This window comes from Hemitrygon akajei, chromosome 5 (assembly GCF_048418815.1).
Source record: "Hemitrygon akajei chromosome 5, sHemAka1.3, whole genome shotgun sequence".
In the NCBI taxonomy this organism is placed as follows: Eukaryota; Metazoa; Chordata; class Chondrichthyes; order Myliobatiformes; family Dasyatidae; genus Hemitrygon; species Hemitrygon akajei.
Window position 1 is genome coordinate 66,113,471 of NC_133128.1, and position 18,136 is coordinate 66,131,606.

The 18,136-nt window shown below is 44.0% G+C and overlaps 1 protein-coding gene across 9 annotated transcripts in view; it reads right to left on the bottom strand.

Moving 5' to 3' along the window:
- The window catches only part of dmd (dystrophin), a 1,932,045-nt gene that overhangs the window by 391,177 nt on the left and 1,522,732 nt on the right, over positions 1 to 18,136 (bottom strand). For all 9 annotated transcript variants that reach the window (XM_073045659.1, XM_073045653.1, XM_073045656.1 and 6 more), the window contains one exon: positions 4,771 to 4,888. In XM_073045659.1, the coding sequence (XP_072901760.1) occupies positions 4,771 to 4,888 (118 nt within the window). The remainder of the gene's footprint in view (positions 1 to 4,770; positions 4,889 to 18,136) is intronic.

Here is an 18,136-nt window from a genome sequence, read left to right on the forward strand (position 1 = left end):
GCAGAGGCTCCAAGCCCTGGAATTCAATGATTTTCTAAAGAAACTAATCAATAAATATGTGAATTATCATATTTGGGCTTCGGGGCCCGACCAGATTGACAGCCCGGGCCCCCGACAGTTGGAAGTGGCAGCGGAGCCTCCCCCATCACTCGGCCCGACCTGGAGCGCCCAACGACACGACCCACCGATCGATCCCCGTGGGACGCATCCACCAACCTCAAAGAAATGCCAACAACACGCTGCATCGATGGAAATCTGGAAAGATGCACAAATTACTGAGGAAGCGTGGGAAAAGAGCTGGGCTGCTGGTCAGATTGAAGCGGGGGGGCTTTAGGATCCCTCTGCCCACCATCCTACTAGCTAATGTGCAGCTATAGAGAACAAGGTGGATGATATGAAAGGGAGACTCACCTACTGCAGGGAGATGCAGAACTGTTGTGTATTCTGTTTCACAGAGACCTGGCTCTCCCCTGCCACCCCCGACTGTGTCATCCGACCAGAGGGACTTTCGATCCATTGGATGGACCGCACGGCGTCTTCGGGCAAGACAGAGGGAGGTGAAGTCTGCCTACTGATCAACACTGCGTGGTGCTCGGACACAGTGGCACTGACAAGCTCCTGCAGTCCGGACCTGGAACACCTGTCGGTGAAGTGTCGTCGCTATTATCTGCCACGGGAATTCACCTCGGTAATACTGACAGCGGTCTACATTCCCCTCCCAGGCGGACGTGGAGTGTGCTGTGAATACACTGTATGCCAACATCAGTGAACTTGAGACCAGGTATCCAGAGGCTTTGCTCATTACAGCCGGGGACTTTAACCAGGCCAACCTCAGAAAAGCGCTGCCAAAGTTATACCAACATGTCTCCTGCTCCACTAGAGGCCCGAATATACTTGACCATTGCTACACAGCAGTCAAAGATGCCTACCGTTCCGTCCAACGACCTCACTTCGGAAAATCGGACCATCAGGCCGTACTCCTCCTCCTGGCTTACAAACAGAAACTGAAGCAGGAGATCACAGTGTCAAAAGTGATGTCGCGTTGGACAGAGGAAACGGATGAGGTCCTCCGTGACTGCTTTGAATCGGTGGACTGATCAGTATTCAAGGACTCGGCAGCTAACCTCGATGAGTATGCCTCAGCTGTCATGGACTTTATCTGGAAATGCACAGAGGACTGTGTGTCTCGCAAGACGATCCGGGTATTCCCTAACTGGAAGCCTTGGATGAATTATGAGGTCCAGTCCCTTTTGAAGGCTAGAGCTGTGGCTTTTAGGTCCGGGGATACAAGTCACTACATGGAATCCAGGCGTGAACTCTGGAAAGCCATTAAGGGCGCCAAGAGGCAATATCGAGCCAAGTTGGAAGCCCAGGCTAACCAGAGGGATGCCAGTAGACTACGGCAGGGTCTAAATGAGATCACTGGGTGCAAAGAAAAGGCTGGGAATATCAATAACTGTAGCGCTTCTCTTCCTGACGAACTTAACGTATTCTACGCAAGATTCGAACAGAAGAAGAGCGTATCGCCCCCTCCGGATGAACCGGACCTGATGGCATCGAGATTCATCGTCACCGAGAAAGACGTTAGAAGAGCCTTCCTGAAGATAAATCCAAGGAAGGCGACGGGCCCAGATGGCGTCCCGGGATGGGTTCTCCGGGCCTGTGCAAGCGAGCTAGCTGGAGTGTTTGTTGACATCTTCAACTGCTCCCTGCCTCAGTCTAAGATCCCCTTATGTTTTAAGAAGGCAATGATAATCCCGGTGCTGAAGAAAAGAAAGGTGGCATGCCTGAATGACTACCGACCTGTGGCTCTAACATCAATTGCTATGAAGTGCTTCGAGTGATTGGTTATGGCACACATCAACCATAACCTACCAGTCAACCTCGACGCTTTGCAATTCGCCTACCGGAGCAACAGGTCAACGGCAGATGCCATCTCTCTGGCACTACATTCCTCCTTAGAACACCTGGAGAATAAAGACACATATGTAAGGCTCCTTTTCATCGACTACAGCTCTGCCTTTAATACAATCATTCCAAATAAACTGATTCCTAAGCTCCGGAACCTGGGTCTTAACACTCAGATCTGCAGCTGGATCTTCAACTTCCTCACAGACAGGACCCAGGCTGTAAAGATAGGGGACAAGCTCTCCTCTACAATCACTCTGAGCTCCGGTGCCCCACAAGGCTGTGTACTCAGCCCCCTGCTGTACTCATCATACACCCATGATTGTGTAGCCAAGTTTTCATTGAACTCAATATAAGTTTGCTGATGACACTACAATTGTAGGCCATATCTTGGGTAATGATGAGTCTGAGTACAGAGAGGAAATTAAGAACCTGGTGGCATGGTGCGAAGACAATAACCTATCCCTCAACGTCAGCAAAACGAAGGAATTGGTTGTTGACTTCAGAAGGAGTAGCGGACCGCACGACCCCATCTACATCGGTGGTACGCAGGTGGAACAGGTCAAAAGCTTTAAGTTCCTCGGGGTGAATAGCACAAATGACCTGACTTGGTCTAACCAAGCAGAGTCCACTGCCGAGAAGGCCCACCAGCGCCTTTACTTCCTGAGAAAGCTGAAGAAATTTGGTCTGTCCCCTAAAACCCTCACTAATTTTTATAGGTGCACCGTAGAAAGCATTCTTCTAGGGTGCATCACAACCTGGTATGGAAGTTGTCCTGTCCAACACCGGAAGAAGCTGCAGAAGATCGTGAACCTAGCCCAGCACATCACACAAACCAATCTTCCATCCTTGGACTCACTTTACACCACACGCTGTCAGAGCAGTGCTGCCGGGATAATCAAGGATAAGTCCCACCCAGCCAACACACTTTTTGTCCCTCTTCCCTCTGTGAGAAGGTTCAGGAGCATGAAGATATGTACAGCCAGATTTGGGAATAGCTTCTTTCCAACTGTGATAAGACTGCTGAACGGATCCTGACCCGGATGTGGGCCGTACCTTTCAAATATCTGGACCTGACTTGCACTACCGTACTTTCCCTTTTCTATTTTCTAATTATGATTTATAATTTAAATTTTTTATTATATTTACTTCAAATTGTACATAAGGGAGCGTGAAGCACAGAAACAAATATCACTGTGATGATTGTACGCTCTAGTATCAATTGTTTGCTGACAATAATTTGTATTGTATTTGTAAACCATTAATCATCTATATTGTAAAACTTATAAAGTTATGAAACAGACTGTTCCGCTGGGTACTCATCTTTCATTCCATCCTCTCACACACTCTAATCTTGCATCCTGACAGACTGCATTGTCAACCTCACAAGGCACCAAGACCACATCCTCACAAACACAAAGCCATCCAAACACTTTGAAAAAAACGATCCTCCCAGACTACTCCACTCCCAAGGATCTTGTTGGAGAGTGAGGTCAGAAAAGAATACGGATGTACAGCAAATGAACTGGTTACTGAAACATTATTGGGTTTAGTTCATAAGGAACTGACTGAGGGGGTGCCTGGACTCATTGTGGGGCATCGTGCTGGGAATAGTTGACAGGTTATTGGTGCTGTGACTGGACAGTAAAATTTGCTACTGGGGTTGGTGATGAGGCACAGCAACAGGAATGATTTGTGGGCTTCTGCCTTGGGTCCAGCTGCTGAAGAACAAGGCACAGCATGAGGGCTGTTTAGGTTTTGACACTGGGAATAGTTGGCAAGTTCTGGTGCCAGGAATAGTTGATGGATGTTAATGCTGGGACTATTTGATGAAGCAAGGTATTGGGACTAGTGGATAGGGTTCAGTGCTGGCTTTGCTTGTTGGGTAACAGCAGGCATGAGGCATAACGTCAAGCCTAAGATTTTGCCTACAACCCATTCATTATTATTTACAGATTAAAAGATTCAAAGTACATTTATTAGCAAAGTATGTATGCAGTAAATAACCTGGAGATACATCTTCCCACAGACAGCCACCAAACAACGAAACACTATGGAATTTGCTCACTATGTGCAAACAAATCGCACAAACAGCAAATAACGAGCGAAAAACACAGAATATAAAAAACAACAAATCACAGTTTAGTTCCGTTCCATTCCATTCAATTTAGTGCTGTGTTGTTCATTGACTGCAGTCTGCAGAGCCAGTCTACCCCAATCAAAATTGCACAAAATAGCAATTAAACAAAGTAGTAACAAGGGACCAGAAACACATCATACAGTGAACCAAAGATTCCAATTCACAAACTGCGCCAATTAAACTTTGACAAGACCCAAGATTCCAGAACCTTCCTCCAACAGCATTTAGGTGATATAATAAACTACGTCACCACCCTATTTTGCCATTGACAAGTTTGCCTAACATTAGGCAACCCATAGGAAAGGTATTCAGTTGTAGGGGCTCTGGCCTAACTCCATTTATCACCTTGCCAAAGTCATTTGGAGACCCTCCTGTCCTTCTAGCTGAGTTCAATCTGGTCAATGAACCTGGAAAATTTCTTTCAATGTTTCTGCCACTCAATAGTGTATTTACCAGAGCCATTTGGGAACTTGTGGGTAATCCTCTTGTTTTTTCAGTCATGACTTTGTGGCTGCAATGCTGCTGAGTTCCTTATCCATTCAAAAAATAGATTTCTGATGTCAGACTTTAGCAAGATACAAATCAGAATCAATCATGTTTTGCCAGTCTCTTATTCACCAAATTATCCAATGAAGTAATTACATTTTAAACTAAGCTATTCCAATACAGGATATGAATGCGAAGAGCTACAGAATGTGGCTATCCAGCTCCCCAGTACTTACTACGATCTGTAATGATTGCTCGAGCCTCCTGGTTGGTTGTCTTGTTCTTCAGGTTCTGTGCTGCAGTGATAAGCTCATCCAGCTGAGGGCGCTTTTGATCCAAGTCTTGCAGAGTGGCCTAGAGAAGGAAGGACAACAACTGATGACAAGGAAAATTTTTCACAAGGCGGGAATCTTACAGTCTTTGATGAAGGCAAAAAGATTGGTTTCCAGATATGGTGTGACTGACTTGTCACTGCTAATGTGAATAAAATTAATAAGCATAAACATGAGAGGTTTACAAATCCACTTGAGGGCCTATAAAAATGATTCAATGGCAATTTTGAAAATGTCATGAGGATTGCACACGTGTGTCCATGGCTGCTGCCCTCCAGCAACTATTCTTAATGTAACCCATACATTTTAATTAATAGCATGTGTTGATCCTCAATCTCATGGTTAATGGCAAATATTTTTTTATCTATATCCATAAGTAAATATACACCAATTAAAGGAAAAGACATGCATGGCGGTTTTCATGTCACCATGCAGTGAGAAGCAATGGATTACTTTATACATGTCACATTTACTGCTGAGTTGAATAATCTTCACCCAGATAAAACTACCAAAAACAAGGAGGAAATAAACATCCAAGTTACCCTGTTCAGTGCAATTAATTGAGGGAAAAGTCTGGGCGACAATTCTGGGCCACTTTACACAATGACAGTGGATCTTTTTTGATTTACACAGACAGCCAGAGGGACTATGATGATTAACGGAGTGATTCTGCCAGCCAATCATAGACTTGCAAACTGGATTGATAACATTGTCAAAGAGATATACAGCACACAAACAGGACTTCTGGCTTAGCATGTCCATGCCAACTAATGTGCTTGCCTGAGCTCATCGGATTTGCCTGCATTTGACCCATATCCCTCTATACCAGGAGTTCCCAAACTTCTTTTTGCCAAAGATCCCTACCATTAACTGAGCAATTCAAGGGTTGGGAACCCTTTCTCTAAAGCTTTCCTATCCATATCCGAAGTGTTTTTTCCCTAAAAAGCTGTAATTGCTCCTGCTCCTACCACTTCCTCTGAAAGCCTGCTCCATAAATCCACCACAACCCTCCGTGTGGAAAAACTTACCGCTCAACTCACCTTTAAAATTTTCCCTTCTCACCTGAAGCCTAGGCCCTCTAGTTTTAGCTTCCGCTATCCTAGGTTGAAGACCATAAGAATCTACCTTATCTATGTTCCTCCTGATTTTCTATACCACTTAAAGTCAGCCGTCAGCCTCGTTCACTGCAGCCTATCCAGTCTCTCATCACAACCCAAGTCCTGCAGTCTTGGAACTGTCCTTCTGTACATTTCCAGCACCCACCTGCAGCTTAATGACAACAGTACAGCAACCAGAGCTGCAATGAGTCTCACCAACATCTTGTACGGCTGTAACAAAATGTCCCAATTCTTGTATTCAACTAATGAATTCAAGCATGCCATATGCTTTTTCACCACCCTATCTGTGTTGCCACTTTTAGGGAACTGCACCCTTAGGTCTCTCTGTTCTCCTGCCATTCACTGTGTAGTTCCTGTCCTTCTTTAACTTCCAAAACGTATCTGAGTTAAGTTCCATCAGCTATTCCTTAGCCCACTTTCACAGTTGATCAACTGCGCTTTCTTTTGTAACCTTGGACAACTAATTTCCCTCTCTACCATATCACCGATTTTGTTATCATCTGCAACTTACTAAATATGCCATCTACATTGTCAGCTAAATTGTTAATGCATATGACAAACCACTGGGGACCCAGCACCATGTTCTTGTGGCGCCCCGCTGGTCACAAGCCTCTAATCTGAAAAACCACCCTAGGCATTAACACTCTCTGATTCCTTCTACCAGGCCAATTTTGTATCCATTTGGCTGGTTCACCCCAGATCCCATATAATTTAGACCTCCAGATAAGCCTACCATGTGGGATCTTAAGTCAATGCAGATAATGCCTACCATCCTATCATCTTCAGTCCTCTTGGTCACCTCTTAAAAAAAAACCCAGTCAAATTCTTGAGACATGGTTTCCCATGCACACAGCCTACGGACTATCCCTGAACAGTTTTCCAAATGCAGAAGGACCACATCTCTCAGAATCCCTTCCAGTAACGTTCCCACCATTGACGTTAAGCTCACTGGCTTGCAGTGCCATGGCCTGTGCTTGCAGCCCTACTGAAATAAAGGCACATTAGCAATGCTCCAAACTTTTAGTGTTATGCCGTTGGCCCCCTCCTTTGTGAAAATCGCAAGAACTCTAGTTAAGGGGGGTCAACTGACCCGAGAGAGAGAGACGTGCGGAAGACCACGTTCTCCCAAGAAGCAGAATAAAGGTGACTTTGACTATTGTCTCATGGAGACCACGTGAAAAGCCCTCGGGCAAAGTGGGCTGGTTGAGAGAGAGATCGCATTACCTGCAACTTGATTGACACCTGCGATCCCGTGAAGAAGTATAAAGGCGGGTCTGAGGGGAAAACCCTCAGACGCACCCAGTAGACACCAAGGAAACACGAGATCGATTCCCGTGGGAGTGGGACGCCATTTTGAAGGAAGCCACGTGCGTTAGATTCCGAATTTGAATCTGTGGCTAAAACCAACGAAAGACTGCTTTTAAATAACAACGGGGAAGTCTGCTCCCCTGATTCCAAGGATTTGCTCTGCCAAGACGACGGGCAAGTGTGCATCTTTTCTAAATCATCTTTTTCTCTCCACAACGTAAAAACCCCAGCGGGTTCCCAGAAAGGAAAAAGCCTACAAACTTCCGAGTGACTCTTTATACTTCCATTGGACTCAGTATTACCCCTAGACAACTGTAGAGCTTATTTCTGATTGATTATGGTTACACCGGTGTTTTAGATTGAGTTTTGACGATATGTATGATCTGAATGTTTTGTATTAACCATACGTTTGTGCCCTTGTTGAATAAAACGTTTGAAAATAGTAGCATCCGACTCAGCTGATCCATCTATCTTTGCTGGTAAGTTACCTGGTTACGGGGTTTTCGTAACAAGTGGGGTTCTCGTCCCGGATTTGAAACCAAACGGGAGGGTCAGTGAATCGGGCTGTAAGTCCAAACTTAAATCTGGTTACGCAGGTAGCCAGACGGGAAACCAGCAAAGATGGATGTGGAGGAATTTAGGAGAAACCCGACGGTAGAGGCGCTAAGGAAGGCTACAAAATCAGACTTGGTAAATTTGGCGCAGGCATTAGACCTCACAGCGGTGAAGCCAGCAATGAAAAAGCAGGAAGTGCGAAGGGTCATACAACAGCATTACGTTGGGAAGAAGGTGTTTGCAGCTGAGGATTTGGAAAATATTCCCGAAAGGAGATTAGCGAGTGGGACAGATCAGGCAGAGTTGGAGAAAGCAAGGCTGGAACATGAGTTTAAAGTAAAGCAGCTAGAAGTAGAAGCAGCTGAGAAGGCTGCAGAGAGAGAGAGAGCTGAGAGGGAAAAAGAAGCCGAGAGAGCTGAGAGGGAAAAAGAAGCCGAGAGAGCCGCGAAGGAAAGGGCTGTGGAAAGAGAGCATGTGTTCAAACTAAAGGAATTAGAGATAGGACGAGATCGTGAGCTCCAGCTAAAGCAGCTAGAAATAGAAGCAGAAGAGAAACAAAGGAGCCATGAATTGGAGCTGGACAGGCGAAAGCAAGAGCGAAGAACTCAAGGGGAAGAGAGACAGGAGGGGTTTGATATTAGTCGGGCGTTGAGGTTGGTCCCCCCGTTCGAGGAGACGGATGTTGATAGTTATTTCTTGCTTTTTGAAAAGGTGGCAGGGAATCAGCAGTGGCCCAGAGAGCAGTGGGTGGCGTTGTTACAAAGTGTGTTACGAGGAAAAGCACAGCGGGTATATACCGCGCTGCCCCCAGAAAGGGACGGAAATTATGCTCAAGTAAAGGAGGCCATTCTCCGAGGTTACGAGTTAGTACCTGAGGCATATAGACAAAGGTTCCGAAATTTAAGAAGAGGGTGGAATCAAACGTATACCGAGCTAGCCCATGAGAAGGGTGTGCTCTTGGACCGTTGGTGCACAGCTGAAAAGGTGGCCGAGAACTATGGGCGTATCAGGGAGTTACCGGGGGAGGGCGTGGACCTCCTGTTGGGTAATGACCTCGCGGGTGGGAAGATGGGAACCGCCCTGATAGTTGAGGCCCCGCCCATGGAGTCCCCGAGCTATCGCGCATGCGCGGACACTCGCAGCCTGTCGAGAGCGGCGGCTGGGACAGCGCGCAGTTTGAAATTGGCCCAGACGTTTTTACCGACCCTACACCATGAGGGTTCAGAGGGTGGTAAAACAGAAGGTAGTAAAGTAAAAGGGGGTAAGGGCGAGGAGATAGCCCCCCCCTTAGTGAAGAGAAAGGTCCTAGAGGTAGGAAATAAAGAGGAGAAACAGATAAAGCTGTTAAAACGTCCAGAGTTGGACGTGGTTGATCTGTCTGGTTTGGCAGAATTGTTTGGAGAAGTTGAGAGTTCTAAAGATGTTCTCGATGGTCCCGAGAGTGAAATGAGGGCAGTCTTAGAGGAGAAGGGTATCCTTGCTGTGGAGAAGTCAGCTGACATGGCCGAGGAGGTTGTTTCAGCTCGCAGGGTTGCGCCTTCCCCAACAGGGGGCTGCCTGGAGAGTAACTGGAAGGAGGGGGGGACGTTAGAATTTGAAAAAGGTACGGGTGTTGAAAGCCTGGAAGAGGCCAATGTCCCGTTTGAGTGTGTCCAAGATGGGGATGCACGTGATGCTGAACCTAGTCACGGAGCTCAAGGAAAAGGGGAATGTGTAGTTCCCAAATTGAATGAAGAAAATTTAAAGGCTGGATTGACACCAGAAGCAGCAACCAGGCTACAGAGACAATGGCTTGGTACCACAAAGCCTGTGAATCAATTACAGGTTGAGTTGGAAGGTAAAGGGCCCCACATGCTATTGTTATTCCAGAGTGTGGTGTGAAAAGGCAGAATTTGAAATGCTGTCTGAACAAAGCGGGATCGCTTGCGGATCTTAAATTGGAAACTAATAGCATGACGGGTCCTGAAGAGAAAAATGACAAATTGCCTAAAATTAAGGAATTGGGGGGTCTAAGTTTGGAACACGCTGATAAAATAACTCCTATGAAAGGAGCGGGCGAAAGCCTATTTCGCCAGGGTGCCCAAGATCGCCACGAGGGAATTAACCGGAAAAGAGGCGAGGGTTAATGGGGACGCGATTTTTAAAATAGCAGAAGCCGGTTTTAAGGGATTTTGACAAAGTATGTGAATAATAAAGACAACACCCATGGAAGCTTGACTGTTAAGTTTGAAAGTAACATAAAAATTTGTCTTTTGCATGAACCTTTGTAGATGTATGTAAGCTAAGATCACACCTCCTTAGTTATGTTGCTGAAGAAAGCAAATAAATAAGGTGGTTATTGAGCTGAAGTTTGATGCTACCAGGCGTTAGTATGGCACATGAGGTTAAGGTATTAAAGGAAAGGGGCACTGTACTTGTTACCTGTTTAGATACTGACTTGAATGTATAACAGTAGTACTCTGTGAAGAGAAAAGCTTGTGTAGTATGTAGATACAAAAAAAAAATCCTGTGTCAACCTGTTTTTAACCGCTGGTTAAAAACCCATTATGGGGGGATGTGTTATGCCGTTGGCCCCCTCCTTTGTGAAAATCGCAAGAACTCTAGTTAAGGGGGGGTCAACTGACCCAAGAGAGAGAGACGTGCGGAAGACCACGTTCTCCCAAGAAGCAGAATAAAGGTGACTTTGACTATTGTCTCATGGAGACCACGTGAAAAGCCCTCGGGCAAAGTGGGCTGGTTGAGAGAGAGATCGCATTACCTGCAACTTGATTGACACCTGCGATCCCGTGAAGAAGTATAAAGGCGGGTCTGAGGGGAAAACCCTCAGTCGCACCCAGTAGACACCAAGGAAACACGAGATCGATTCCCGTGGGAGTGGGACGCCATTTTGAAGGAAGCCACGTGCGTTAGATTCCGAATTTGAATCTGTGGCTAAAACCAACGAAAGACTGCTTTTAAATAACAACGGGGAAGTCTGCTCCCCTGATTCCAAGGATTTGCTCTGCCAAGACGACGGGCAAGTGTGCATCTTTTCTAAATCATCTCTTTCTCTCTACAACGTAAAAACCCCAGCGGGTTCCCAGAAAGGAAAAAGCCTACAAACTTCCGAGTGACTCTTTATACTTCCGTTGGACTCAGTATTACCCCTAGACAACTGTAGAGCTTATTTCTGATTGATTATGGTTACACCGGTGTTTTAGATTGAGTTTTGACGACGTGTATGATCTGAATGTTTTGTATTAACCATACGTTTGTGCCCTTGTTGAATAAAACGTTTGAAAATAGTAGCATCCGACTCAGCTGATCCATCTATCTTTGCTGGTAAGTTACCTGGTTACGGGGTTTTCGTAACATTAGTAACTCAACCCAGGAAGCAAAGTTGCAAACATCTCTACCAGGCAGGTCCTACAATTTCTTTGCTTGCCCTCCTCATTATCTTGGGGTATACTTAGTTAGGCCCTGGGAATCTATCCAACCTTATGTGTTTCAAGACCGCCAACATGTCTTTGATAATGTCAATATGTTTCAGGACATTACTGTCTTCTTCTCTAAATCCCAAGCTTCCGAGACCCTCTCCACAGTAAATATAAATGAGCAGGTATTAAATTACGATCTCATCTACTCAGAGGCAATCACACAGATCCTCAAAGAGACATTTCTCTTCCTTTTGCTCTTAATATACTTAAAGAATCTTTCAGGATTCTCATTTACCTTATCTGCCAAGGACATCTCATGTGACCATTTTGCCCTCTGAGTTCCTAAATAACTGCACTCCTACATCTCTTATACTCCTGAAGAGATTTGCTTGATTCTAGTTCCATTGTGGCAAGATGTAAGAAAATGTGGTCAGCAGGAGCTGGCATAGGGCTGAGTTATGAAAGGATTTCTGTAGCAGTGGAGTAAGTAATTCTGCATTCTGCTCAGCATTGCAGCACCCCAATGACACCCAACATCCAAGCCTGCTCTGAAGCACTGACGCGTGCAAGCCTCAGTGTTGTCAAGTTAATAGCTGCAGAGAAAGTATGACAGAAAAACATTGGAGAGGAAAGTATTAAATAAAGAAGGAGATATACAAGCCTATCAATTTGTTCTGTCATCGGGGGATGTATATATTATCTAATCTCAGACATAGTTTTCCAATGGCAGATGTTTAATGATGCAGGAAATGTCAATTTTTTTATTCACAATTATTATTTTTTCACTGCTTCCATTGAGACTGCTGTCCTTGTTCCTCCATGTCAATGGGCTGTGATTTATTGCCCAAAAGTGAAATCATGTGGCATTTTTCCCAAATCATTATCATTCATAAATTAAGCATTAGGCGTACATTTTTCACATATGGTATAGTGCCTCTTAAAGACAATTTTTAGACTGGAGCTTTGTATCCATCAACATTTGAACACCAGCCTCTTCAGCAGATGGTTAGCTGAGGGCATTTCCTCTGTTACGAGCAACAATAACGTTTACTTTAATATTTCTAGACAGACAAGGCAATACTACGACAAGTTAGCTTTAATTGCAATTGTCAAACCAAGGCAGAGCACCAAGTTAATTCCTGAAATGACTTGGAGCTGAGTTGACTGCATTTGAATTTCTGCTACCCCTTTTCTCCACCTACATGGTGACCAAACATTAGATATAACCCAAGTTCTAATTCAAGTTTACTTATCTTTCAAACATACATATACAAACAATATAGCAAAAGAAATAACATTCTTCTGGAGCCAAGGTGCAACACACATCACCAACAGCACATAGCACAAATAGTGCATTTGGTTATATGTTCAGAAAAACATGCATTCATAAAGAAACAAAAATAGCCCAAGTCCCTAAGTAGCATGACTGCAGTCTGAGTCCAGCTTGTTCTTCCACTGAGCGACACTGGAGAGCAGCACCGAACAAATACTGGAGGGCAGCACTGATGGGAAGGGCCAGACCCCAACCCAGTGCAGCTTCTAATGTCCCCAACAGAGGGCATCCCACACCACCTCAGCAAGTTCTCTCCTGGACAACTGCAAAAGGTGAGCCCCTGGATTGGGCCTAGTCCTCACTACAACAGAAGCAATGTAGCGCATCCCCGCCATCAGTCTCACCAGTGAACCGGAGTTGCAGTATATTATATTACCAATGTCCAACAGGGTCTTGCAATCCCAATCACCCACTCCACGCACTGTCGCAGCACAATGGTACACAATGGTACACAATGGTACACAACAACGGAACAACAGTGTGCAGTAAGTCCACCTCCATCGCTATCGAGCAACTTGCCTATAGGATAGTCCTGAAGTACTTGATGTTCTTGGTATCCAACAGTGACTTGTAATTAGAAAAAGATGTGCAAGACAAACAAATCACCTTTGATTGGGCCTGGAGTGGCCACTGTGTCTGAGTGCACCGCTATTTTACTGGAATCTTAATTACAGCTAAGACACAACAAGTTAGCATTTTGCTACATTCTCACAGCATGTTTCCTTTTACTGTTTAAATGCATCATCACTAAGTTTCCATGAAAATTTTCCTTCAATTGTGGAATGTCCTCCCAACACACAAAGCAAAATTATAAAACGCAGCTCAATAAAATGCAACCTAACTTATTCTATTGCTTCAAGCATGTTTCGCCTACAGCCCTTTAACCAGAGCTGAATTCAATTATTCATTTTGATTTGAAATGTCATGAACCTTGAACCTGCTATTCTGAATTTTATTTGATGGTATGTATAAGCAGGACAAACCATTGTTAAAAAGAAAAACAAAAACACAAGTTCATCAATACGAAATGCATACTGAATTGATGGAGAGCAGCCGGTGGGATTTAATCAGTTTACTGTGATTATTTTTTAAGATGGAGCAAGCAAAAGTTAACTATTTCCTCCAGTCCTCTAGTCCTGCTTTTGTTGTTTTGGATTTGACCATTCCACTGTACTTCCGGATAGCCTCCCTGAAAATCTAATCTCGCTGACGATCTGTTCCTCATATCCTAATGTTAGTCATCTTGTTCACCAGTTATTCTTCTGTCCAGTAACCTCTGCGGCTCAGAGTCCAGTGGAAACAAAATTCAAGTGCTTTCTATGGATTTGCTTGTTCATACTTGCTTGTACAGATAAAGGTTTTCAGTTATGTTACTATTTTCACAACAAATGGAGGGAGATAGGGAGATGGAGGGCAAGAGATAAAGTGGGGACAGTGTGAGAGGGAAGACAGGGAGCTGAGGGGGTGGGGAGTGTGATGGAGAGTGGAAAGGATGGGAAAGGGGAGGAGGGTGGAGCAGGGAAGGGGGGATTGAGGAGAGAGTAAAGAAGGGGCAAGGGAGTTGGGTTGAGAAAGGAGGGGAGAGGGGAAAGTAGGCTGAGAGGTTTAGGGAGAGAGACAAGGGGGGTGAAGGATAAAAATTGGTTGTGGGAAAGGCTGGGGGACCGGAAGGAAAGGAGGGAGGTAGGGAGAAGAAAGGAGGGGGAGGGAGAGGGAGCAGAGGGTGGCAGAAAGAGAGGGGAGGGGAGAGGTGAGAGGGAGGGGAAAGAGAGAGGGGAGAGGGAGGGGGAGGGGAAAGAGGGAGGAAAATGGAGACACCTCCTTCTCCCTTATTAGGGAGAGAGAGAACCTGTGGTATGTTGAATGCCAGGTGAAACGCGAAGTCTTTGGCATATCTGCAAGTCTGTGTCTTTTCTACTACTTTGCTCATGCTCGATGAGCAGTGCCGATGTTTGCTCTTTTTTGCCGGTGGGGAGAGGACGGATTGTTACTCACTGCCACTTATGCGTGGGAGGGGGGAGCTGGGGGGAACTTTGGGGTTCTAACGTTTAACTGTCGTTCATTCTTTGGGGCACTTCTCTGTTTTTGTAGATGTTTGTGAAGAAAAAGCATTTCAGGATGTATATTGTATACATTTCTCTTACATTAAATTGGACCTTTGAACCTTTGAGAGGGAGAGAAGGGGCAGAGGGATGGAGGGAGAGAGAGAGAGAATGGGAACTCATAAGCACAGATTACATGGACAACCAATACTAACACTGAAAAAATGGGCAAGATTTTTGAGCCAGAAGCACAATATATGTGGTGGTTCTGCCAGAATCAATCACCATTCGTCTTTCAGATGTGAATTAAGTACTTTGTTTAAATTGTTACAATCAGCAAAGTAAAAAATATCTCTTTTGACAGCATGCTCCAATACTGACGAGAACCTGGATGGGGCCAGACAAATTTCCCTATGGGATTGACGAATTGTACTGGAATGGTGAAAGCCCATTTATAACAACTCTTTGTATCAAAATAAGTTGCATGGTATTTTGTGTAACACTTTAAGATATTTCATTTAAATTTAAAAATTATCAAGAATCTCACACGATTATTTTACTGCATTATTGTACAAGGAGAAGGCTTTAACATACTTAAATAACATACAAAACTGTAAGCCAAATGCAAATCTTAATCTGCTTCTGTGAAAAACTGCTGAAGGAAATCCAGATTTTACAGAGAACACAGAACATGCCATTCAATAGTTTGGTTAGATGTACGCTGCTTTCTCTTCAATTCCTATGAGTAACTAAGATGGAAACATTATCTGACGTATAAAACTTTGCTGCTTTCTGTATAATAATATACCAACAATGTACTGTTCACCATTTTGTTTTTAAGCATACTCTAGTCTATATACTCCTTCCACGATATAGGGGGTATCATTCAAATTGATCTAACATCACAATCTAAAAATTACCTGCATCATAATTTAACCTTTATCCAAAACTAAGCAAAAATTAATTCTTTCTGACACCAGTGTGTTTTAATTACTGTCTCAGACTTGAGATAAAATAGCAAGCTCAGAAGTGCTGGTACAAAACTACATGTTCAGAGCCAGGAATAGTTCTCTGATGATGTAAGTTAACAGCAAAAGCATCCTCTCCAGACTGGGTACGTCTCTTCTCAACAGACAACCCAACAAAATGATTCAGCAATTCACAACAACTTAATTTAAAAGTATAAGCCAAGTCACAAAAAGCTTCCAATAAAATCTGCTTTTTTCTCCCTTCCTGTATGCTCATCATACACGTCAGAAGGATTGGCAATGGAGTCTTCAATCTGAATATTGAGAAATAAATGTTTAAATACTCTCCAAAATAGTCATGACGTATTATGTAATCGCCTGAGCCCAACTGAATTTGGCAAGTAGTTGTTTCAGCTTTGTCTCCAGGATACTAAAAATACCACAACTTCCAGAAGGTGAACATGAATAACTGGGTGAACTGTTAGTTGAGGGATAAATGTTGCATTGAATCCAGAGGCTCTTTTGTGGCATTGTATGCTTCGACAAGCAAGAAAGTTAGAGCAATCCGTAAAGGCGGTCAACATTCGAATCACAGCCAATGCTGGCACAAGCCATACCACATAGAGTGAACAGTTCCAGGGGTAGATTCGTACTCATATATGCTACAATGCTTGCACCTTCAGAAAGCAGCTGATCCATGAAAACTATTAAGTATCAGCAAACAAGTTATTATACTAGAGAAGTATTGACATGCAATTTCAGGAAATTAGTAATTATTAATGTAATCAAACATAAACTTGCCATTTTCCTACTCCTCTCACCTGCAAGCTGTACAGCACAAGCTACAATTAATATCTTAACGTTTTGTATTCCCGTAACTCATAACCCATGTTGATCACTTTGGCAAATGAGCTTCATGCATAATCCATGTGTAACTGCAAATATGATCTTAACTATATCTAGTGATAAAAAATACATATTTTAAAATATAATCTGCAAATCTGAACAGAGGCTAAAATATTATGAATGACTACATTACTGAAGTTGTTTCAGTTTGTAAAACACCTCCACTGAATCATATCATTTTCTAGCTTACTCCTTTCTTCAGACTTATTTTCATGCCACTGCTTTCACTCTGCCTTGCATCTTGATTTCTAGTCTGATTTCATGTTCACTTTCCTTGTAACCCTGGCCAGTGCCCCTGACCTTCCATCTCTGCCTTACTTACAACGTCATGATCTTTGGCCACACTTACTTTCAACTCCTCCAACTGCACTTTGGCTACCCCACTTTGAGCTGACATCTCAGGCATGGTATCACTCATGGGATCTTCATAACCTTTCAGCTGTGTCCACATTGCAGTTCAGCCCTTGCTTATGGCATCCAGCTCAATCAGAACTTGATCACATTCAGTGAACAACATTTTTGGTTGCTAACAACTCATTCCATGTGGAGGGCAAAAAGGCTGAGACTGCTGAATATTTCTGAAACTCAATCTGTCACCTCTGCTGCTTGTCATCCTCATGTCTCTACCTCAAGATCCCCATTCTCTTGTACCTTGAACTTGAATTTTGACTTCAGCCTAAAAATACTGTCTGCTGAATGCCATTTGACATGCTCCAAATTCCAGCATCTGCAGTCTTTCGTGTCTTCTTTGAATTCTGCTTGGTTACTCTCTTAAGTAGCAGTTTGTGACAATGCACTGTCCTTAAACTCTGTTATGCTGCTGCTCATTAAGAGAGTTACCAATAAAACATCACAGAGAACACTCAGTACTGGCTCGAGGAAGTTTCAATGTCACAGTCATTATGGGACCATGCTTAATGTACTCTCCTTCATAACGTGAATGCAATCACTAATATTTGAAGTACAACTCAGGGCATACATTTTTTACTTCATCTGTAAATAATGATAAGTGAAGCAGTTCCCAAGATTATTATTTTTTTATTTTCCCTTGCCTGTATGTTTCACTGATCTGCAACAGTGGAAACATCTGGGGGAGCAATTAGACTGCGGTGAAATGCTGATGTCAGCTTGGTGGAGGCCATGAGTCTCACACTGTGATGCATTTTATTGTTCATTTAAATTAAATCGGTGAGTTTGTTGCACTTCCCCAGAAAGTTTGGCGGGGATGTAAGGTACCAGTTGCAATGCCAGCAACAGTTTTGTTGTCCATTACACCAGAGCAAGAGCAGGGGAGAGCCAAGGCAGCTCCACACTGAGGTATAAATCCTTCTTCAAGCAAAACATACTGTTTTTGAGGCAGTCTCCAGCACCTCCTTCGAGCCAATGTCTTATGCATTCATGATATGATGACCCTGCTGAGTCTGGTAAAGCCTACAAGAAAATCAGCCACATTTTGGGAAAAGGGTCCTTACCTGCCTCTCTTACTTCCTGAATGAGGATGACCTGCTTCCACCTGAGTTCTGAAGTGAGCACTGCTGTCAATATGGGCCCTGCAGACTCCAGCACAGATGGAGCAGGAGGGGCCAGTTGGGAGAGATGGCTGGGTAGTCTGTGAATTGTTGGC